The sequence below is a fragment of the Stigmatopora nigra genome, chromosome 3 (assembly GCF_051989575.1).
Source record: "Stigmatopora nigra isolate UIUO_SnigA chromosome 3, RoL_Snig_1.1, whole genome shotgun sequence".
Lineage (NCBI taxonomy): Eukaryota > Metazoa > Chordata > Actinopteri > Syngnathiformes > Syngnathidae > Stigmatopora > Stigmatopora nigra.
Window position 1 is genome coordinate 13360112 of NC_135510.1, and position 24284 is coordinate 13384395.

At 38.0% G+C, this 24284-nt stretch overlaps 1 protein-coding gene across 1 annotated transcript in view; it reads left to right on the plus strand.

The window, feature by feature from the left end:
* Positions 1-18284, plus strand: part of LOC144194127 (leucine-rich repeat-containing protein 4C-like) — a 40182-nt gene extending 21898 nt beyond the window's left edge. Inside the window, exon 2 of the mRNA XM_077712978.1 lies at positions 13649-18284. Coding sequence (XP_077569104.1) covers positions 13676-15568 — 1893 coding nt within the window. The 5' untranslated portion in view covers positions 13649-13675 and the 3' untranslated portion in view covers positions 15569-18284. The remainder of the gene's footprint in view (positions 1-13648) is intronic.
* The last annotated feature ends 6000 nt before the right edge of the window (positions 18285-24284 follow it).

A 24284-nucleotide genomic window follows, 5' to 3' on the forward strand; every position in this document is an offset into this window, starting at 1 on the left:
GTTGGGTTCTTAAAACATCCACTTTGCGGTTTAAGAGGTGGTGTGAGTCAAAAGGTATGGCTCAGTGTGTGTGTGTGTTTTGTTGTTGTTGTTTTTTAGTATAGCCCCAGCGTGTTAAATATACGGTCTGCGCGCCAGAAGCGACCCACTAGGGAGTCCAACCCGGCCCCCAGGGTTGCGCCGACTGACAGGTACTTTGAAGCTTATTCATACTGCACATACAGAATGAAATGCTTTTTTGTTTGGACGTGGGTTCTGTGAAACCAGCATTTTGTGAGTTGTGTGATCGAGTGTGTGCACTACTTCACTTTGCTCTATTTCCTATCCACAGTCACATTCATTATTTTGCCACCTGCAGTCAAAATAGCACAGTCAATGGCGTCCAATTAGTTAACAAGGAACTTTAAAATCCCCCAAATCTAAAAAGAACAAGCTTGAAAATGCCCAAAGATCAGTAGAGTGTGCAGTGAACAGTAAGTAGGCAGGAAATTCCCAAAACCAATAGGAAATGATACAAATAATTATAGAGACTGACCTGGAACTATACTAAAATGACAAGGAACATTCATTCGCTCCTCCCAGTCAAAATGGATTGGACATCTAGAGCTGTTGAGTATATTTTGGCCAAAAATAAACTGGTCCTTTCCACATGAGAGCTAGTTGGCATAGGTCTGTAAACCAAACTGAGTTTGACACCCCTGGTATATCCTAAATTGGAGCTCCCTGTCATGTCCAACGCCCACATTATAGTCCAAAAAGCAACTTAGGGCCTTGTTTTTCACACTACACCAGTACATTTTAGGGTTTATGTGATGTTAAGATCATGTTAAAAAATGATCTGTCTTGGAGGCACTGGTCAAGCACTAGCTATGTCTGTTGCCTTACATGTGGTGCAGAAATGCAGGTGAATAGGAAGTAACATCAGGTGAAAGCATGATTTGATTTTTGTTTTTTCTCTCCGATCCACAAACTCCTGTGACTTTTGGAGATGCCGAGACATATTGCTAACTAAGGTTGCCATGATGATCGTGAAATATGTAGCAACGTTATACTGTAAGTCAGAGTTGATGCTGCTGACTGAGAGTCTAGTTGTGATTAATTTACCGCTCTCAGAATAAATGGCTTGGAACAATGAGGATATATATATATAGGCAAGTCAATCTTACCAGGTTGCACATGATAAAGTACAGAATATTTTTTATATAACAATGTTAAGGTTGTTAGAGCCTAGGCTAGTTGATTTATCAGTGAAAGCAAGTGTTAACCATCCAATCTGAGGGAACATTAGATGAATATGGTCACTTTTATAAATGTCAAATAAACACCAGTTTTGTCATGAATGGACATGGATAGCAAACATCATAGGAAATATTGCTTTGTACAGTCAACCTTGTCTTGTTTTCAGCAATTGCTAGTTCTTTCGAGAGATACATTAATTTAACCAAAAGCGCCTTTGTATGGCTCTTGCTTCCAAATGGAGTTTACATTGTTTATTATACTTTTTTAATTACCATATACACTCATCATTCCCTTTATTAAGCACCCCTGCCCAACTGCTTTTTAACGAAATTATCCCCAGAAATGTCTGAAAATCAAGACAATTGGGAATGTATTCATGGTCAAGACGATCTTTGGCTTTTCAAACCAGGCATACGGTTGCCAAAGAAAGGTTATTTGAGTTACTTTGAATCTGGCGCGGTTGTTGGTGCCAAATAAGCTGCTCTGCGAATTTCAGAAACTGCTGATCTACTGGGATTTTCACGCACAACCATCACTAGGGTTTAAAGTGAATGGCCCGAAAATAAGAAAACATCTAGTGATCGACAGTTTTGTGGGCAAAATACCTTACTGATGCCAGAGGTCAGAGCAGAATTCCCAATTGGGTTGGACATGATAAAAAGGAAACAGACTAATATAACCAAATAATATAATCACTCGTTACAACTAACGTATGCAGAAAAGCAGCTCTGAATGCACAGCAAGTCAAACCTTCAGGCAGAGTGGTAACGGTAGCAGAGGATGACACTAGATGCCACTCATTGCTGTTATAAACAGGAAACTGAAGATATAAGTCGTGCAGGCTTTCCAATATGGTGTATGATCTCATTTTTGTTTTGATATTCAAATGGAATGGTCAGATATTGCCATAAGCCACATGAACAAATGGATCTATCCCGCCTCCTCTCGATGGTTCAGGCTGCTGCTGGTGATATTATAGTGTGGGGGATATTTTCTTGGCGCACTTTGGTCCCCTCAGTACCAAGTGAACATTGTTGCAATGCTACATCCTTCCTGTGTATTGTTGCTGACAATGCCCACGCCCTTTATGCCAGAAGCTCAAATGATCTCAGACTGGTTTCTAGAACATGGCCATGAGGATAGGTAGTGGGCAAATGACAAACAAAAACAAAATAACATTTAAAATGAACATCTAACTGACATACTATCTACAGCCTACCGTATTTGTGCGGAGATGAGGTGCAACATATTTAAAGGCGCAGTTTCCATTGCGGGTGCAAATTCTCCAATTTAAGGGTTTCGTATTATTGGGCAAAACATGCACACTAAAACACAATAAAGCAAGGGATGTCAATTCTCCCAATACATTGTTAGACTCTGACGCGACATCTAAACCTGGCAAATCTTTGGATATTTCTTGGGGATGCATTGACCTTTTCAGGCAATATTTGTTCAAGGGACAATGAGAAACATTGAGTGTCCTGTACAGTGAGATGACCTAGCGGACTTGGCCAGTTTGAAAGGTAACGTGACAGTTAAGATGGATGAAGATGAGTAGGACTATATATATTGTAGGTCAAGACAAGTTATAGTTTGATTGAAAGCCAAATGTATTTGTATAGCACAATTTAACGTAAGAGTTGCAGGACAATTGAGCCAGAAAGAAAAAGTTGCAAATAAATCAACAAAAAGCAAGTGCCATTTATTGTAAATTTGAACAACATGGGCAAATGTAATTATGCGGTAGTATTAATATTACTGTTAGTGTTTTTTTTCTTTCTGATTCAAAGATTAAAATGCATTTTTGCCAACCAAATGCATGCCTGTCACGGTGAGATGCCACCGGCTGCATCCGAGTGCAGTTAAGACAAAAATACTCAATGGCAATCATCCAGATATGTAATTGTTTTAAAATTATTTTTGTAGTAACATAAAAAATAGACTTTTGCTCTTCTGATATATTTGGACATTATTATAAATAGACAAATCATTTTTGCCTTCCTAATAGTTCCTTGTGCCTTAGCATTTTCTATTGAAGATTTCAGGCCTTATATCACTACATAAAGATATGTGCAAGGTTCATCATTAAAATGCACAAACATGATTCACAGTATCCAAAAGCCCTCTTAAATAATGTACGTAGAAAAACCTGTCTATTATAGCTCTTTCCATTTAAGAGAAAGCCCTGATTTTAATTACTATACATGGTGAATTAGCTAATGAATAATGAATGGATTCCTCACACTAAGTGCTCTGACTTCAAATGCACTTCTTCCACTCTGCAACCCCTTCACACACTCCCAATGTCGCGTTTTGATGCTGCTACCCCCCACACACCACCCCTGACAAACATCCATCGGCCCCAAGCCTAATATCCACACGCCCGTGTGTGGACACCTACACACACTCACACACACACACACACACACACACACACACACACACACACACACACTCACACACACACACACATTGCAGGGAATTCTTTGCTTTTCTCACTCAGATTTGATTAGATTTTTCTCAGTGAGGAATTATTTAGTGATGACAGTAGAGGATTAGACAGAGACAGAGAAAGACTCCAAGGATGGAAAAGGACAGATAGTAGTTCCTAAGGGAATGAGAAAGAACCAGAATGGTGCTTCGAGGAAAGTGAGTGGGGGGATAAAGGATTAAGGTGTTGTTGGAGCTCTAGACACAAGTCACAAAGGAAAGGATTCTGTGGGCATAACTTCAAATTCCATTTAAACATAATATTTATCATTGAACAAATATAGAAACATATATGTCATTGTGATACAGCTAGAAGGCTTCAAATAGTTTAAACACTTAGCAAGGAAATTCTCCATGGAGTTTGTGTCCTTTCCTCATCTCCATCGTTTTATTTATTTATTTCTCTTTGCGGCCACTCTACTTTTTCAGTTTTTCAAAGACAGGCATGGCAAGTAAACTTGACACTTTAAAGTGCCGTTAGGTGAGAATGTGTTTGTCTGTCGATATGTGTTAGCAATGACTGCCGACCCAACAGGGGAACCTTTTTACTCTTACACATAAAGTGGATGAAGCTCATCGTAAAGTACACATCAATATCAGCATACAAGACATATAGGCCCGCCCTAGGCTACCCGTGATTGAATTAAAATGAAGCAGTGTCAGATATGGAAGGATAACCAATGATACAGTTCTCTTGGGATTACGTATGTGTAGCGTGAGTTTGATTGTAGATAAACAGTGTCAAAGTTCAATGCCAGTGTCCCTTCTATTGTCCTTTCTAGAGTCTAAATAATAAGGAACATATGCCACAATGCGAGCAGCTATGTATAACTTTAGGGTTCACTAATTTTAAAAGTCAGGAATGGTAGAAGACTATATATGATCGTGGTCCTTGTATCATATGAGAATTAGACAAGCTAGTTACTCATGTTAAAAGTAACGGCATCTTTGTTTCTCAGGGCCTATCCCGCAGAAATTCCAATTAGTATTTGGACCAATTGTTAGATTGTGTTTATTTCAATTAGATTACAACATTTCAGCAACCTTGGAAAAATTACTTCCTGGCATGGAAGACATTCAAAACCAAAACACAACCCTGCATACTTACGCATTGGATATAAAAGTGTCCTTCTAGATAATTACTTGTGTAGTAGACATCTGTTATGTCTGGATTCCCTGACCACCAGTTCACAAGCCACTTGGTGCCGGTCCACCAGAGAAATAATTACTATGAATGATTTAAACCTCATGCACACAAGGCACTATCAGTGCTCAAGTATGGAGATCAAGAGCCAATGGTGTGCTGCACCTTAAGGTTGCCAGAAAGCAGATCTCAAACCCAATCACAATTGCAAATATAGCCCTCGAGGGCAGCCACTCCTGTTTCAAAAGTCCAAGTCCTGCTGCTGCTGGACGTGGCGCTCCACTTTTGGCCTGTCCCAGTGCAACTTGTAGCATAGAAACCCATTTAATGTGTATATCAGTAGGGTCGTTACATATATGCGTATTCTTGAGGTTTTCCAAGATTTATCATGCTTGAAAAGTGGTTCTCAGAACGCATTTTTACCGAAACTATTACAGGGCCCCCTCACTTTTGTCTTAAGTCATGCTTAACCACATCCTCCCAGGTTGGGGAGCAATGTTTTATACATTATATGCATTACTGATTAATGACACATAAATTCAAATCACAAAAGGCAACGTGATTAGAATCCAAAAGAAGTTACATATAATTATTTAAAATAGAGCCAAGTTAATGAGCAAAAACTGATGCATTGAGAGGAGCAATGAGAAAGTAAATATGTAGTTAAGTGAAATAATATATCTTGATTTATTCTAGCCACAACCATGAGACACATTTTCTTTGGAAGGAGACTCCACAAGGCAGGAATAAAGACTACACTCGGACTCATGGCTAAGCAAATACTAGAAAGAAAGCTTTGTAGAGACTGATTCGGGAAATGGAATTGTCAGTAATGAGAAGTTTGAAAAAACTCCAGTCATTAATTTTAGCACGGAACAGCACATATGCACAAACAATTGCTAGAAATCGTTCATGATATTGCATACCAATTATGAGCATGGACCATTAAAGAATGACTCAGGAAAATCCAATGGGCTTTCAAATGTATATAGTATTTTAACATACAATTGTTTCTTTAGAATAGACTTTATTGTAGTGAAATAAAGGGTTTGCATGAACAATTCCTACAATGCATTTACAATATAGAAAACTTAACATTAGAGGTTGGGGCGGTGTACAGACTAATTCAGAACTGGGCTGTCAAAATTATATATCATTCTAATTTATTTGCAAAAATGGTTTGCACAAAGTATTCCAACTATCCCTTTAGAACATGACAGACCTAACATTCAAGGTGTCTAGAATGGGGCAATGTATGGACAAATTAAGAATATCATTCAGGAAAATGTGTGGGGTGTCAAAATTACATATTGTTTCTTTAGAAAGGTTAACTGTTGTACAAAAAGGTTTTGACCGGGATAGGTTCATTTATAATGATGTTTGTAAAGGTTCAACTGCTCTGTGCCATTATTATTGAATTGAATGCCTTTATCGTCATTATACAAGCATATTGAGATTTAGTCCTTCACCATAAAGTGCACATATAATAGGTAGTCAACATGATTCATTCATTTTTCGAACCGCTTATCCTCACAAGGGTCTCAGTGAGTGCTGGAGCCAATCCCAGCTGACTAGAGGCCCCAAACTAATTGGTGGTCAGCCAATCCCACAGCACAAGAAAACATATAACCATTCATGCTCATACTCATACCTAGAGGCAATTTACCCAAGTTAACCACCTGGGATCAAAACCCTCGAAAGCATAACTCTGAGGCCGACTCTTTAACCACTTGGCCGCCACTCCCCCGTCATTATCGTTATTATTTTTTCCAACAATTTGACATTATCAGAGAGCAAAACATCCGCATGAATACAAGAAGAAATACATTACATTGACACATTAAGGACATACTGACAGGGAAGCATTTTGGCATACCCCAGTCTTTAACAGCTTATTAGCATGCCAGCTGAGACTTCTCACCATGAAAGAATAATGAAAGAGAAAACATGATGTACTGCCTACCATAGGCTGTCAATGCTGGCTACAGACAATCAATCATCCATCGGCAGCAACTAAACTCCCATAAAACAACTAACAAGTCTGCGCAGTGTCTGCTGCCATAGATAAGAAAATAGCTCAGCTATAAAACAAACAGTGTAACCTCCCCGCCTACATTGTTATCGCCATAAACGCGATCGTACAAAAGTTAAGAATGCATGTAATGTTCGTAGGGCAAAAGTACTGCAATAACAACAAAAAATGCAGGTGTAGCAAATGACCTTGTAGACGCAGAACAATAATCTAGCTCATGGTGATGATTTGTGAGCCACACGGTAGCTCCAAGCCTTTTTCAGACATTGTGTATGCAGCTTACATCCATCTTTTACAAAATAGTTTACTGCCAGTTGAACAATTGCCTTTCCCCTGCTTTGACTTAAAGATGCTCTACCACCAAGCACCGCACATCCTTCGCCAGATGATCAAAGCAGCTTAATAGAGAGAAAAGAATAGTGTACTATGTTGAGTTAGGGGCGGGTTGGGGGGTTTCTGAAACCTTGGTAGTGAGAAAACGGCCATTTTCTCCGTTATTGAGTCCAATATATTTGATGGCGGTTATTTTTAAACAGACCTTAATCCTCTGCTCCTCCTTCATTGTGAGTTAGATAATTATAGTAATCTGGTCGGAGAGAATTTAATTTTCCCAGCGATAAATCGTCGCAGTGGATTGGACTTGTTGGCTTATATAAAGAACATTCAGAGTCCTCGAAATTTAAGTGTTCAGTGAGATTTTTGCTAAATTGTTCAACATCTACCTCAGCTTAAAGGGGCTAATAAGCAGCAGGAAACACTGCAATGTAATTTCAGGACTATAATTTAATCATTTAAAATATTCCCTGAATTCCGATGATTATTTCAGTCAAAATTCATCATGTAATGTTCTTGGCTTGCCCTTGAGTGACACCATGACACCCTGCTGACTCTTGCCCTGGATGGCTCAGATTGAAGTGCGACCTCCCTTTTGAGACCAAGTGCAAAGAGAATTCCTCCTCATGGATCAATAAATAGGCCACATTCTAAACACCTTATTGAGCTGGTTGTAGAATTGAAGTAAATAAGAAAGGCTTGTGTAACTTCAATCTTTTACCCAAAGTGTATCACTGTCGAAGGAAAATTGACTGAATTCCTTTCGATATTTGGGTGAATCACCTAAGGGCTGATGGAGAGAATTATGTGTTTGCTCTTTAAACTGAAGCTGGGCAATTCTAGCTCACTGTGTGTTGTCAACAATTTCAATTTTAACAACCAAATTAGAGCCATCTGATGGCCTAGGGGTTCACGCGCCTTACTTTGGTGTGGGCAAGTGTGGGCTCGATTCCCATTCAGTGTTGGTATGATTGTGCGCGCAAGTAGTTGTCTTTGTATCTGTGTACCCTACAAATGATTGGTGACCACTATAGGGTATAGTCTGCCTTTCACCCAAGGTCCACCGGAATAGGCTCCACCAATCCCTGCAACCTTTGTGGTGATGCGCAATACGGAGATGGATGAATGAATCAGATTAGTGATTATGAACCTTGGCAAATCTGACATGTGAATGCAGAACTGATTGGACAACATATAATCCAGATCTTGCATTTTTTTATGCTAGTCATTTGAGTTGCTCCTACATTTCCATTGACTTTTGAACGCTATCTGAATCGTGTCTGTTAAAATGGCATCAGATAAAACCAGCCATCCACCAATTCTCGAAATATGTTGTCCTGTTCAGGATTATTAATAAGTGGAACCTATACCAGCTGAAACAGGAAAAAAAACCTTAACTAGTCGCTTTTCAATTAGGCAAAGAGAATGGAACCTATTAATTTTTGCATTTACATGTGATGGACTGCACATTCTAAAGAAAACAAATAAAGGCAGTGAAGTGAGTTAAAGGTTCTGACTAATAGCCTAATGTGTGAATGTTGTTCAGAGTTTTGTGGAGTAGACCCTAAGTTCATGTACCAACTTGCTGACTGAAGCATTGCCGGGTGTGCTTAAGGTTCCACTGAATATTCCATGTGTCGGCAACAAAAGGACAAGTGCAAAAGAATGAAGCACGTGTTACGTGGTGGCATCTTTTGTCAGTATTCTCTCACCCCAAAATGCACACCCAAGCCCCAGAGAGCACCCTCTTCCATTCAGTCAATTTGCAAGCTAGAATAGCTTGACAAGAATAGCTGTGACTGAGCACGGCATGCCCTCAGCAGTCCGCGGGTAGAGGCAAACTGCCAAAACCATCCATTGAAGCGTCATGAAGATGGTGAGACACTGTTAAGGGCAGAATATTGAAAACACTGTAGTAACATCACCTGTGCCTACTACTAAAAAGAAAATTGCCTTGCATTTATTATGAACAAAATAGGCATAATATTTGGAATTATAGTAGTAAAAGTAGTCAATCCAGGGCACCATATTCTGTAGGGTAGAAATTTAATTTATTTTACATATATGCTGATGTAAATGATTCATAATAACAAAGAGGAACTGAAAGATGCACTGGCAACCTGCCACTATGGTTCACTATGTAAATTCAGTGGTTTACCAATGGACCAATTGATAACATCTTGATCCCAATGACATGTACATTTTGTAGTCTGTGATGGAACCCAATTCAAATAAAAAAATATAATCGTTTCGAGCTAAATTCCAAAGCCTCTTTGTGTTTTTTTAATTTGGATATGCAAGATTGAAAAAATCACTCTGGGCTTATTGGAACGACGAGTTGTTGTCAATTGTTTCTTTGTAATCTCTATAAACCTTCCATTTTGAGGTGGGAAAAGATAATGCAGCACAGGATATGCATTTAAATCATGGGTCATTATCGTATATGTAGCACTGCAAGTGGCTGTCGACCATTTCACTCAAAGGTGGCCTAAAAAGACGAAAATGAAGTGTGTCCTCCTCCCACCATACGGACACTCTTTCTTTTAATCCCACTGTAGAAAGCGTCATCATCTTGGCAAAGAGCATGCTAACGTGAAAGACCCTGGATAATTATTTAGCCCATGCAATTATCATAATGGAAGCAGCACACGGGAATATCTAATGAGGAATTGAATTATCACTTGATGGGTGCCACTAAACTATTCAATTACAGCCCCTCTTAACTGTATTAGAGAAATACAGATATACTAAGCATCCGCCACGTCTATCAAATAATAGCATTTTCCGTTTTGTAATCAAGATAAAATACCAAGAAATCTGACTTTAGGTGGGCATGCACTGAATATTGTGGTTTCAATTTTATATTGACATGATAGATTAGATATTTGGGATATCAAAGAGTTAAGAATAACAACAACAATAACATAAATACACTCACACCCATACCAAGGGGCAATTTAGAGTGTCCAATCAGCCTACCATGCATGTTTTTGGAATGTTTACCCGCAGAAAACCCATGCAGGAGAACATGCAAACTCCACGCAGATGGACATGACCTGGATTTGAATCTAGGACCCCAGAGTTGTGAGGCCGACGTGCTAATCACTCGCTCCACCAGGCCGCCTTAATTATAATAATAGTAATCATCATCATTATCATCATAATAAGGACAATAAAAACAATGATCATTTCATAAATTTAAATTTGTTAACTTTTTAATACTTTGAAACTTTATTAGGGCTTTGTCAGGAATATTAATTCATTTGACAGTATAACCCCATTTATACTTGAAATCCAAATATCTCATCTCATTTTGTGAATCGCTTTATTCTCAATCGGGTCACGGAGGTGCGGAAAGCTCAGTTTCACTATCACTTTGGGGGGAAAAAGTTAAAGATGAAGCTACAAGTTAAGGTTAATGTTAGTTCAAAATGTGCTTAGGTTCACAAATAGTTTGTATGTTCTCTATTGGACTTGCATGTATGTTCAGGGAAGAATGTAGTTCCCAATGCCCATTTGTGACCCCTTCACCAACTTTAAATTATAATGTTCTTGTTAGGTCACCTTATACTTTCTTATTTCAACTGAGCATCATGTTGACATTCCATTTAGCAAACCAGAGAACAAACTGCAAAGGATTTGTAATTAAGATGGCTTATTATTGTTGTGCAAGAATTGCAGCAATCACACTGTGAGGACACATATGCCATTTCAATATCAGATGGTTGCGCCTGTCCAAAAAAAAACACCAACACCTGGTCTAAAACACCTGTTCACTTGGCACTGACTTTCTCTGGTCTAAATTTGGATGACATACCAAAATTGGGCTCCACCCGGTCAGAACCTTTTCTTTTCATAGGCTTGAGGAGCATAGACGGTTACCACATTTAATTCTCATTTCAAATTATTTTTTGTCAATTTAAGAGAAAAAAATTATTTAAATTCATTAAAAAATGTTAGTTTTTTTTGGTGATGTAGTAATATGATTTCTAATTTTGTTTGGTTTCTTCTTTTGTCTTCTCACATCCTTGTAACTGATTGACTATATATATTCAGATAGCAGTTTCGTTCAAAGTTTAGCACCAATTTTAATTTCAGTGTCTTACCGGAATATGATCATATTCAATTATATCATTGTATCATCTGTTTTTGTTTTGTTTAGTTTTGTTTTTTCTCACTTGGGGAGTTGTGCAGAGGTGTGCTATTCTACGATTTGCGAAATGTTTAATTCTTCCCTGGTGGTATCGCAACAGAAAATCAGTGATAAGCACTGCGCTCAGGTCAAAGCTCAATTGTAACATCTCATCGTGCTTAGTTTAAAATGACAAGATGTCTGTTCCCTTTCCTAAAATGAAAAACAACCTGATTCACCTATTGTCATTTATCAGAACAAATGGACTATTCTAGCTCATAATTTACCAGAGGTAGTTTCAGCAGACGCTTGTGTCCATGCACTTGAGAAACTGTTTGGGATCTATGACATTTGCCCTATTAGTAGTATTCCTTTGTTACACTGGAAACATAAACCTATTATGTAGTACAGTAGAGGGCATCGGTCCTTTATCAAATTGACACTTTAAAGCTCCTGGTCTAGCATATTGCACATAAATAGGAAAAGTCTTTCATGAAAACGTGTTCACAATTGCATACACAATGTTAAGAAGAAGAAAAGAAATACATCTACATTACTATAACATACTGTCAAAAATCTCCAAGGTAACGTTTGTGGATATAAGATGTCATTAGATGTGTATAGTAGTATGTACATTTAGGTGTGACATCATGTAGTTCATACTTTTAGCATAATTCACAGTGTAGAGCCTCATAAGAACAGTAATAATTCGTTAGATAAATACTTCCCAAATTCTGTCTCCCAAAAAAAAAAAATGTAAAAAAAAAAAAAACCCAAAAAAGTGTACTTGTACACTAGTAGGTTACTGTATTTGTGCCTGGCATTTTAACAAGGTGATCGTACCTACCTTCTTGTCAAATCAAATCTAAATTAATTCACTTGGACAATATCGTCAAAACCTTTTTCCATAATCACTGAAGTAAAATTTAACCATAAACATATAATTTTGCGAAAAGATTTTCGTCGTGTTTACTGCATTCAACATTTGGTGGATTTGGATGGCAGTAAAGATTGTTTATGATTCCAGGTAGATACATTAGTTTTTACCAGTGGGATGCCTGAATTCTATCTCATTCTCCAGTAGAGGCTTTTCCCTCTGCAACCTTCCAATGTTGTGCTGGAATTGGAAGCATGGTTTGTGAAGAAGATAGCTATATGTACACACCTTTATATTGATAAATACATTCTGCTTAACAAGGGAACAATCCCACATGAGTTGACAATTTTTCCAGTTCAGAAAAAAACATCATCTGTGATGCATACGGTAGCTCAAGGGACAAATGGGATTTCAAGTTACAAATACATAATGCAAAGACTGAAAGCAGGATATATATATATATATATATATATATATATATATATATATATATATATATATATATATATATATATATATATATATATATATATATATATATATATATATATATATATATATATATATATATATATATATATATATATATATATATATATATATATATATATATATATATATATATATATATATATATATATATATATATATATATATATATATATATATATATATATATATATATATATATATATATATATATATATATATATATATATATATATATATATATATATATATATATATATATATATATATATATATATATATATATATATATATATATATATATATATATATATATATATATATATATATATATATATATATATATATATATATATATATATATATATATATATATATATATATATATATGTGTGTGTGTGTGTGTGTGTACTTATGATTAAAATAAATGTTTATATTAGAAAATGTATCACTATGATACAATGTAGTGAGTGCATTGCAAGCCTAAAAGTTTATTAGTTTTGCTCTATCATAAAATTAGAAGCTTCCTAATTGGATTTTTAAGAATGAGCATGGGTATCCATGAAGTTCTAATGAGTTTTTTTTCATTCCAAAACTAACTGATAATTTTTTGAATGACATTGTTATTATGTAGAAGAGAACACAAACATGACTACCATTGCTAGTTTCCACAAAAAAATAAAGCCGTCTTTTATTTAAACAGGTGCATGTTATTATTATTTTTTTCATTACACAAACCTTCTTAGGCAAAATTAATCCTGTCAGGGAAATCAAGGTCCATTTTCTATTTATGTGCTCACGTTTCTCCACATGATGGCAAAGCCAAATTGCAGCGTAACAACTTTGTTTTGCTTCCAAATGCTGATTTGTGCTTGTCATTAATTTTTCCCTCTTTTCTTTTGTGTGTTGCAGAAAAAGCAATCAGCAGATGAACTATGAATGCTGAACAAAATGATCTCCTCCCTCCAGCGCCAGACAATGAGAAGTCGTAGGCTAAAGGGGGCGCTGTCCAACCCCCTCTTTGTGCTGCTCTTGGCCCTTCAGATCTTGGCGGTGGCTGGGTTAGTCCGTGCACAGACCTGTCCCTCAGTCTGCTCGTGCAGTAACCAGTTCAGCAAGGTCATATGCACCCGCCGTAGTTTGCGGGACGTGCCAGATGGTATTTCGACAAACACCCGTTACTTAAACCTCCAGGACAATCTAATACAGGTGATCAAGGTGGACAGCTTCAAACATCTGCGCCACCTGGAAATTTTGCAGCTGAGCAAGAATCACATCCGCAGCATTGAAATAGGCGCCTTTAATGGACTCGCAAGTCTAAACACCCTAGAACTCTTTGATAATCGACTCACGACAATCCCCAATGGAGCATTCGAGTATTTGTCTAAGCTAAAGGAATTGTGGCTTCGGAACAACCCCATTGAAAGTATACCATCATATGCCTTCAACCGAGTCCCATCGCTTCGAAGGTTAGACCTGGGTGAACTTAAGCGGCTGTCCTACATATCTGATGGCGCATTCAAGGACTTAAGCAATCTGCGCTATTTGAATTTGGGTATGTGCAACCTCAAGGAGATCCCCAATATCTTACCTCTGGTAAGACTAGAAGAGCTAGAAATGTCTGGAAATCAGCTGTCTGTCGTCAAGCCGAGTTCATTTACAGGATTAGTGAACCTTCAGAAGTTGTGGATGATGCATGCCCAAATCCAAGCAATTGAGAGGAATTCCTTTGACGATTTGCAGTCCCTAGTGGAGCTCAACCTTGCTCACAACAACCTGACCTTTCTTCCGCACGACCTTTTTACACCCTTGCATCGTATGGAGCGGGTCCATCTTCATCACAACCCTTGGAATTGCAACTGTGATATATTGTGGCTCAGTTGGTGGCTAAGAGAGTCCGTACCCGCCAATACAAGTTGCTGTGCCCGTTGCCATAGTCCTACACCCTTCAAAGGTCGCTACATTGGGGAATTGGACCACAGCTACTTCCAGTGTGATGTTCCTGTCATAGTGGAGCCACCTTCTGACCTAAATGTGACGGAGGGCATGGCCGCAGAGCTCAAATGTCGTACAAGCTCCTTGACATCTATCAGCTGGCTCACACCAAATGGCTCCCTGGTGACACACGGGGCTTATAAGGTGCGGCTAGCCGTACTCAATGATGGGACACTGAACTTTACCAGCGTCACGATGCAAGACACTGGAACGTACACCTGTATGGTCAGCAACACGGCGGGCAACATCTCCGCCTCAGCTGTACTCAATGTCACATCTGTGGAAAACAGCGGCGTGACCTATTTTACAACCGTGACAGTTGAGACCATTGAGAGCCCAGGTGACGAGGGCCACACTCCACTACCACCATTTGGTTGGGTGTCATCCTCCACGACAAAAACCACTCCCGTTTCAACGAGGACCACAGACAGGACTTTTACCATTCCAGTTCTGGATCTGGATGGAGAGGGAGCCCTAAATGGCTTGGATGAGGTGATGAAAACCACCAAGATTATCATTGGCTGCTTTGTGGCCATCACACTGATGGCTGCTGTCCTACTTGTTATTTTCTACAAAATGAGGAAGCAACATAACCAGCAGGACCCTGATGGCCCAGCCTCCTCTATGGAAGTCATTACCGTTGAAGAAGAGCTCGCAGGTGTTGCCGCTATTGACAGACACCTATCGCTGCCCCCACTGGAGCACTACAACCACTACAACACCTACAAGAGCACTTATCACCCTTCTATGCTCAGTTCCATGCACAGTTCTACTACACAGGAACATTTACTTATTCAAGCCTGCTCAAAAGACAATGTACAAGAGACCCAAATTTGAAGCCGGCATTTCACATAATATTCAACATGAGCGGTTTTGGGAATACAATGGACGCCACAAAGAAGAGAAAATACTGCAATATGACAGCAACACAGTTCATGTCGATAATACAGTGCTGAATCAACTTTTGGCAAGGGACCACAAATGATACTTTATGAAGTGTCTTTACAAAAACAAAGATTATTTATTTAAAAAGTATGTCCAGTGACTAAATGACAAAAACTAATTGTAATAGCTTTTTAGCTTGTTTTCCTTTTTCAATTTTTCTTGCTCGCTATCTCTGTAATATTGCACAAGGAAAAGAATGGTTTGCTATATGTGAATATGGAATATAGGTCTTACACTAAAATGAGTACGCGGGCATTTAATTTTATATTTCGTCTGAGCTGTTATGGTTTTATGATGGGCATTGTTTTAGTGTTCATAATCATTAATTTCCTTGTTGTTCGGTATACATTTTGTCCACATTGAGGCAGCTTTCTATAACATTCACAGCGTAAATGAGTCAAGTTTCATAATCAGGCTCTTTTAGCTGTCATTCAGGAGAATCTTTTGAGGACCACCAGTAATTTTAAATGTGTCTCAGAACGAAAGCTGTCAAATTACTATGTGCATTTTCCCCTCGGCTTCTTATTGAGCCATACATCATCAGTCTTTGTAAGTAAGAAGAGTAACTCCTCCATCTACATTTTTTTTAAATTCAATTCTTATTTACTATATCCCATTTGCTTCTCATTTCATTCATGCCATTTGCCCCCACTTGCCCCATCTCCTTTTCTCAGTGTCCTCATGCTTGTCCTTCTTTGATTGTCTCTGCTGCTTAATTCAGGGACATTCCCCACCCCTTGCCATGTCTCATTTGTCTCGCTTTAGCCATCGGCATGTGCCGCACGACAGCAGAATATTGCTTGGGAAAATGAAGGGGAGCATAAGGCTGCCGTCAGTACCCTCCCTTTTAACCCAGTTATGATGTATGTCCATGCAGTGTCGCGTTACCTCGCCATCACCCTGGGGTCACACGAGCTCATGTGCTGATAGTCCATCTGTTGGTACAGATAAAGAGGCAAATGAGGCAGCTTTGTAATGTAGTGTGACCCTGCCGGACCAATGCAGACAGGGCTAACAGACTCAGCCAAGCAGCAAGGGACCTGGCACAAAAAGGCAAAATGGGTTACGTCTCATTAAACTGCATCAGCAGATCATTTGCAGACCAACAGTGGAAAACTGATAAGCAAACAGACTTTTTCACCATCTTTATGCCGATTATCAGGGGTCGAGGACTTTGATAGTCTACCTAACCCTGCTCTGTGCCATTGTTGTTCTTGGAAGGTGGTGAGGGATCCACTTTGATGCTGCATCATTTATAGTCCATCAGAACATTGCCTCTGTTGTCTGCTTGTTTTTTTGTTGTCTTTCAGAAGGAAAAACGTAGCTCTTCGTCTCCAAAGGTCATGAGGGGTCTTCAAACAGATATACGGTAGATATGAAGGGAGGAATAAAAAATAGATAAGGCTTAAGGAGGCAAAACTAGCCATCAGACAGTCACCATGGAAACGGTGACCTTGTGCAGAAAGTAAGATGTAGTAGATATGCCTTTCATTTGTCTGTTGTAGTCGTCTGTTCAACAAGCTTATTATGATTTACCAATGAAGATTACACAGATGTCCGAGCTAAAGTCATTTGATGGCCAGTTACAGATGGAGTATTACAATTCGGGCAACATATGACATCATCATTGCAGAGTACCTGCCTCCTGTTTTTAAACGAAATAAATCGTTCCATGATTTACAAATGTGACCAGTGTGTATTTCCATTACACCATCCATTTATTTACAAAAGTTGACTACGTTTTTTTACCATTGGTTCCCAATAACTCATTTGACAGAAGAAATATATTTTAGAAGACCAATGTGTGGGTCCCAGCTGGAAAAACGGATTAGAAATGTCTGCTTTCTGCTCGGGTTTCAAATGATGTGACCACCACTAATAGCATTAACTGTGAACCATTCTTTCTCTTTTCCACTGTTTTCTGTTTTGGTGCTCAGTTTCTTTTTCTGCTTTTGGTGACATATTGATTCAGTGTTTATGCTGGTTATAATTGAAAAAAAAGAAAAAGTTGGGTTTTTACGCAAATATATCTTTGAAAATGAGGGTTGAGTTTTTTTTAATTTTTTTTTTATTTCATGATTTGCAGATGAAATGGAATTTCTTTGTGTATTGGTAGTATTATGTACATGAGCAAACTGTCCCAATGTGTGGGTATGTTTGGGGACAAATTTCAACCTGATCTGTGGAATGTTGGAAATGAAATACCAGCAGAGTGAGCTTGATTTTTGTGCAACGCCTAAGCCAAGGTGATACATTTCTTTTGAGTTACTCTGACAACTGTGTATGTATGGGGACGGTTATTGTATGTAGGAATATTCTCTCTCATTTTTGTAGAGAACCATCAAATGGTAACATTTCTACAAAAAAAATATTTTCAAAAACATATTGCAAAAAAAATCAAGCTCATAATTTTACATGTGCTCCAATTGTTTAAAAAATGCAGAAGAAAAACGAGAAAAAAAAGAACAGCAAGAGACTGTGCTTGTAATAAGTTCAGCTAATTTCTCTGTGGATGAAGTTCACTAATTGATACATGAGATTGTAGTTCCTACTGTAAATGAATATGAATAAAATGCATTTTTCCCAATAGCTTTCCTTAAGCAAATCATGATTGTTTTCAATATTTTGTCCCATCTAGTATTCATTCATTCATCTTCCATAACACCCATCCTCGAAAGAGTTGCGAGGGTTGCTGGAGCCTACCCCAAATGTCTTCGGGCGAAAAGCAGACTACACCGTAAACTGGTCACCAGTCAGTCCTATGGCACACAGAGAGACAGACAACAACTGACACTGCCACCAAGTGGGAATCAAACCCAGAGTGCCCGTACCATAGTCAGGCGGAAGAACCACTGCACCATCAGGTTGATTTATTTCCAGTACGGCATATCCTCACAAATGTCTCCTAAAATCACATGGATTGTTGTCGTGTTAAAAGAATGGCCTGTTTTATACCAACACATAATCCTAATATTAAAAAAAATCATCCAGCTGGTATTGATGAGGCCTATACCAACGCCAACTCTCAGCCGATTTTAACATAATAAATTAGCAAAGTAAAATCGTATCAGATGGCTCTGACGTCATTCATACAATGGACCAGTGCCAATGAAGGTGATTAACCATAATTATTCGGTGATCTATTTCTATGCATCATAGAGTAGTTCACTATTCATATCTGATATTGTCACACAATGTTCATGGGAACTGCTATTTTTAGTTTCTTATAATGTTTTCTCTGATTTTGGTGCAATTCCAATCATCCCTTTGATGGACACGACCCTCATAATTCCAAAGGATGCCTTTATACGGTGCTCAGATGTTTGGTCGCTGGTCTTTTGGTCGCCGCTCTTTGGTCCCCGTTGGTCGCCGTTAGGGTTAGGGTTATGGTTGTCAAATGTACTTAGATATTAAACCTTAACCCTAACTCTAACCATAACGGCGACCAAAAGACCGGCGGCCAAAAGACCAGCGACCAAATGTCCGGTCACGTCATTATACAGCACAGTCAACTGAGCACTACTAGATTCCAAAGGCTGAAGTTATCCAGCAAAAAAAGAAACACAAAACTGAGAAAATTATTGATCTTTGTTCATTAAGACTGACGTTCCCTTTAAGAAAATCTCTGGTCAAGGGAGTGTCGTTCTAAGAGGTGTTTGCCAGGTTGAGTGGATCATCGGCAAGCTGTGAAGCAGATGGTTTGTCACGTGACAGTTGTTGTACATAATCAAGGTTCTAATAACCTGTTACACATGAAAGGTATATAGAGGGATTGGCACATGTTCAAGAAATGGGAGGAATGAGAAATATCAAACCTTGGGGTGGTGATCAAATGGTGAGTTTTCTTAGGAGATTCTTAGCTCAAGAAATGGAAGCATGGGAGCCTGTTAGAAGAGGTTGCTCAAATTGACTGCACACTAAATAGCAGCGCATAAGATATGAATGGGAATTAGACCATCACGTTTTTTGTCTCATGCTGGCAAGTCTGCCTCATTTTAAGTCATTTTTAAAATAATGATTTAAAATGAAATTTGAGGCCAGGGAGGATTTTTCCTAAGATTATTTTTTGATCATTTATATTGAATCCAGATTGGATAGTGAGTGAAAAAATCTGTGAGTAATTGACAGCTGTTAGTGTGTCAATGTATGTCTGAATTGTTTACTAGCCAATTGCAAAGGCTAGATTTTGTAATTTGTTAAAGGGGGATAAACATTTAATCGGCAAATCTGTCAATCCGGAATATATTTGACTGATTTTGGGAGTAATTATAATTGCATTTATTCACATTGTCGATTTTTTTTATTGCTTCACAGTATTTATTTTCTATTAGATCTCCACTATGACCTATGACTCCCCTGAAACAACCTTTTCTTTTCATATAAAATGTTCATATGTACAGTCAGACTGTTAACAACATTTAACATGTTTACCTTGAAAATAATTCACCTACTTAGTCTACATGCCTCTTTGCACTAAAACTATACTATCCAAAATTTGCTTAGTCCTTTATAAGGAACACAAGAACATAAAACATTATTCCTCATGCTGTGTTCACATGGATTGCCCACACTAAGATGTAAGTGGTGAGCAATTTAGTTTTGGGTGTAGATGCCGTCTTATGACAAAGTAAAGCCAGAGTGCTTTGATAACAACATCTCACTATCTGTCATCTTTTCCTTTCGTCCTTCTAAAATGTATATGTTTCATGTTGTCCTGTTGATGTTTTGTTCACTGCATTTAATTCCTCCCACAATACGTAGTCTGTAGATAAATAAAGCTACGCACATAGCTATTACTACCTGTGCTGTTGGAAAATGGTTGTCTTGCTGCCATTTAATTTATTACATAAAAAAAATTAAGGATGTGAGATGTGAAAGCTGTGAAAAGAAAAAATAGTTTTTCCTGAGATTACATGAATATTACCCAGGGTTACATGGACATATTAGAATGCTTTGAGTCATGTAGGAGTTTTTTTTTCACCAGAACAGACTCTGTAAAAACACTGGCAGTGGCTTAATTACTTGGGAGTGAGAGGAGTCCAATTCTGACAATTTTGTAGCCACCATCTTAATTTTTAATGAATCCCCATCTTCTCTTAACCACATCATGTTTTCAACTGAGGAGGTTAGGAAAAAAACACAGGCTTAATGTTTTTGACTACTCAAGCATAGACCTACACTATGCCGGTGGCACAAATCATGCAATTCCATCATGTTGGTCACATTTTGGTGTAGCATATCCAGACCATAAATGATTCAATAAAGGGATTCTTTTTCAAAGCATGCTCTGAAATGTGTTGTTATTTTAAGGCTTTCTTGTAATGGTGGTCGTGGCACATTACACCATGAAGGATAGCTGAAGTCTTGAACTAAACATGATATTTTACTTCTCAGTAATGAGTAACTGCCCAGGTATTCATTCATTCCTTTTCTGAACTGCTTTATCCTTACTAGGGTCGGTAGAACATGCAAACTCCACACAGGTGGACTGACCTGGATTTGAACCAAGGACTCCAGTGCTGTAAGGCCAATGTGCTAACCACTCAAGTCACCGGGCTGCCTTGTAAATGGACAGGTAATTAGACAAAATAATGTGTATTATTTGCAATTTAATTTCTCCATTTGAAATGCATGTGATATTAAACAAAATCTCAAATTTCTTGCTAATTTAATAGGGTTTTATTTTATTATTTAGAAGGTTTTTTTTAGTATTGATTTTTTAAATGCTGTGTTTTTCCTTCATATGAGCCATATTATTTCAAAGTTAAAGTAGTCCTACTTGAATACAATTTTGGCTAGTCAGCCCACATTTACCTGTGGACAATATTCACTCTCCAATCAAACGAGAATGTATTGTAATGTTATAAAAGTCCCTGCAAGGACTTGGAGAAAATACAGAATCTACACAGGAATTTGAATCCTAGAAATATGAAAGAGATGTGCCGACATAGTGGATGATTTGATTGTCTTATTTTGATTGTTTTGATTTGATGGAATTGTTGAAGCTAAACACTAAACACATTCAGCATTCAACGACCTTAACTGCTACTGAATGCAATATTACATTCTATAAAGCTCAAGGGCACAAACCATTCATAGTTAACAAATACAAGATACCAGAACTAAAGATGTACTTACATAACATAATATAATACACACACACACACAAACACAGTACATTGCCTTGAAATAAACAGAAGCAGTGGATGCTGCCTGGAGGTATGTATGTACGGTAGCACTTGATCAATATATTTAATTTGGACTGTTTGGCCACAGCATCTTCAAAAAGCTGTTCCTACAATATTGGGTGCTTGCAAACAACATGCTGATGTCAGGTGATGTTGCATTTGGGAAAGGGAAAGACATTTGTTTTACTTCCTTCCTGATGAACAAACTTGATTAAAGGAGTAACCGTAGCATTTCCATGTTATCTAACACAAAAAGTATATTAAACATAATTTCAAGTTCATAGTGAGTTAACAGTAAGACAATCTTTGATGACGCCAATAAGTTGGGTTCGATCAAACCCCAGGAGTTTGGTGAGTCATTCTCGGGGGTTCGGTGGGGCTTCTGCCTCGGAGGTCAAGACACATTGACTCATCATGTCTATTCACGATAACCGCTTGACCATCAGTGGCTGCATATGATCACGTGACATTGCTTGGCCAATCAGTGCCTCGAGGAATTTATATAGTATCTTATTTTACACTAAATTAGGGTTTGGTGAATGCGCATCTGAAACTGGTGGGGTTTGGTGAATACGCATCTGAAACGGGTGGGGTTCGGAAGCTCCATCAAGGTTAAGAAACACTGGTTTTGAATTATGGAATGGTGACTTGGGATTTGTGTGATTTACTCTGGGTTTGAAACTCATGCAGAGCTTAGATGCACCAGAAACGATTTTTGTTAAACAGGCGGCTGGCTACCTGCTACCTGCAGTGGCAGTCATGCTTGGCGGCGCTTGCAGTCTCTTCTACCCTTTCCTTCGTTGATGATCTGACAGCCACTGAAGTTCAGCAATGACTGGCCTATCGTATTTCAAAGCTTCAGTTTAATAAGCGATGATCACTAGATAATCTTCATTGTTCATGTCACCATGAAAGCATAGCCAGAATGATTTATCGATCAGCACTACTGCAATGGCATTCGCAATGACTGCAAGAATGCTCAGTCGAAATAGAGCATTAAAACGAAAGTGACTGAAACTGTGACTAGGAACAATGTACAACCCCCACCTGATTGTACACAATCTAAAGAGCATTGTAATGTTAAAGATTTTAACCTACCAATGCAGTTTTCTCATCTATCCTGGCATTGTTATTCTTTAATTCAAAGGTACATCAAATTGTTTGGCCTTGTTGAATTTCAGTGCCTAAATGTAAAGTGGTATGCTCATATATCACAAGTATCCTTTTCTGCAAAATAACCATCTTTGTTTTTGGCAGATTCGAGGCCAAATGATAATTTCTAGATGCCATTGGTTATTACTGTGGGATCTTGCAGCAATAGACGGTTCATTCTGCTGAAGGTCTACTTGCGGCACCTCATGTTCTTAGATGAATTCTTCCAATGCAAGTCAAGGAGATGTCACATTTTATGTTGATATATAGTATTTGTCTGCGACTGATTGACGAACAGTCTAGGTAGGGTGTAGTCCGCCTTTTTCCCGAAAATCAGCTGTGATTGTATTCAGCACCCCGTGACCCTAAGCAGGATAAGCGGTGTTAAGAAAATGAATGTATGAATATATATTTGTGTTATCATCATGCACTTACCATTCTTTACTTAATATAACAGTAATGTCACTCAGCCTTTAGGGACCTTGCTAAACAAATAATGGAAAGATGAAACAGCCCTTATTTATTTTATTTCCCTGTGACAACAAAATGATTATGAAAAATTATTAAGGAAAAAAATGATTTTGTTTTCTACTTATACCACAACACTCTCTAAAAGATTGTTTTATCATTGCTTTTACAAGTGGGTTCAAACTAACTTCCAGTTTAAAAGAAATGATTAGGACTGCTGCTTTGGTTTAATCCCTAAAGTTGCCTTTGAATTGCTACATTCCCCCAAAACATTTATCCGCTCCAATACTTCATCATCAATGCTGTCATCCCTAACACGTACTGGTCACTGTGATGATCTCGTCATCGGATTCCCAAAAATGTGACCCGTATCAGATTAAAAAACACATAAAAGTGACCCGCTTAGGAATTGAAAAGATCATATTCCAAGCGACTTTGTCTTTTTGAGACAGGAGAAAGTATGGGTTTACTCATCCCAAATTTGCCAGTAAAATACAATTGAGACAATTCCTCTCTGCAGAGTATTTTCCATCAAAAGATATGTATTAGAAAACACCTCTGATTAGACAAGACTCCATAATCTCAGTATAAATGACACAAGAAACATGTAAAAAACAATATTACTACTGCTAGATAAGATTTGGAATATAATTTGCATTTCCATTATCATAAGTGTATTATTCTGTGAAAAAAAAATAATTAACTCAATAAAAATCAGGAAAGCCAATCTGTGAAATCAGCTCTAAACCTGTTGGAACCTGCACAAAAGGTAGTGTGGCAGGGAACTCATTTCTTTAATT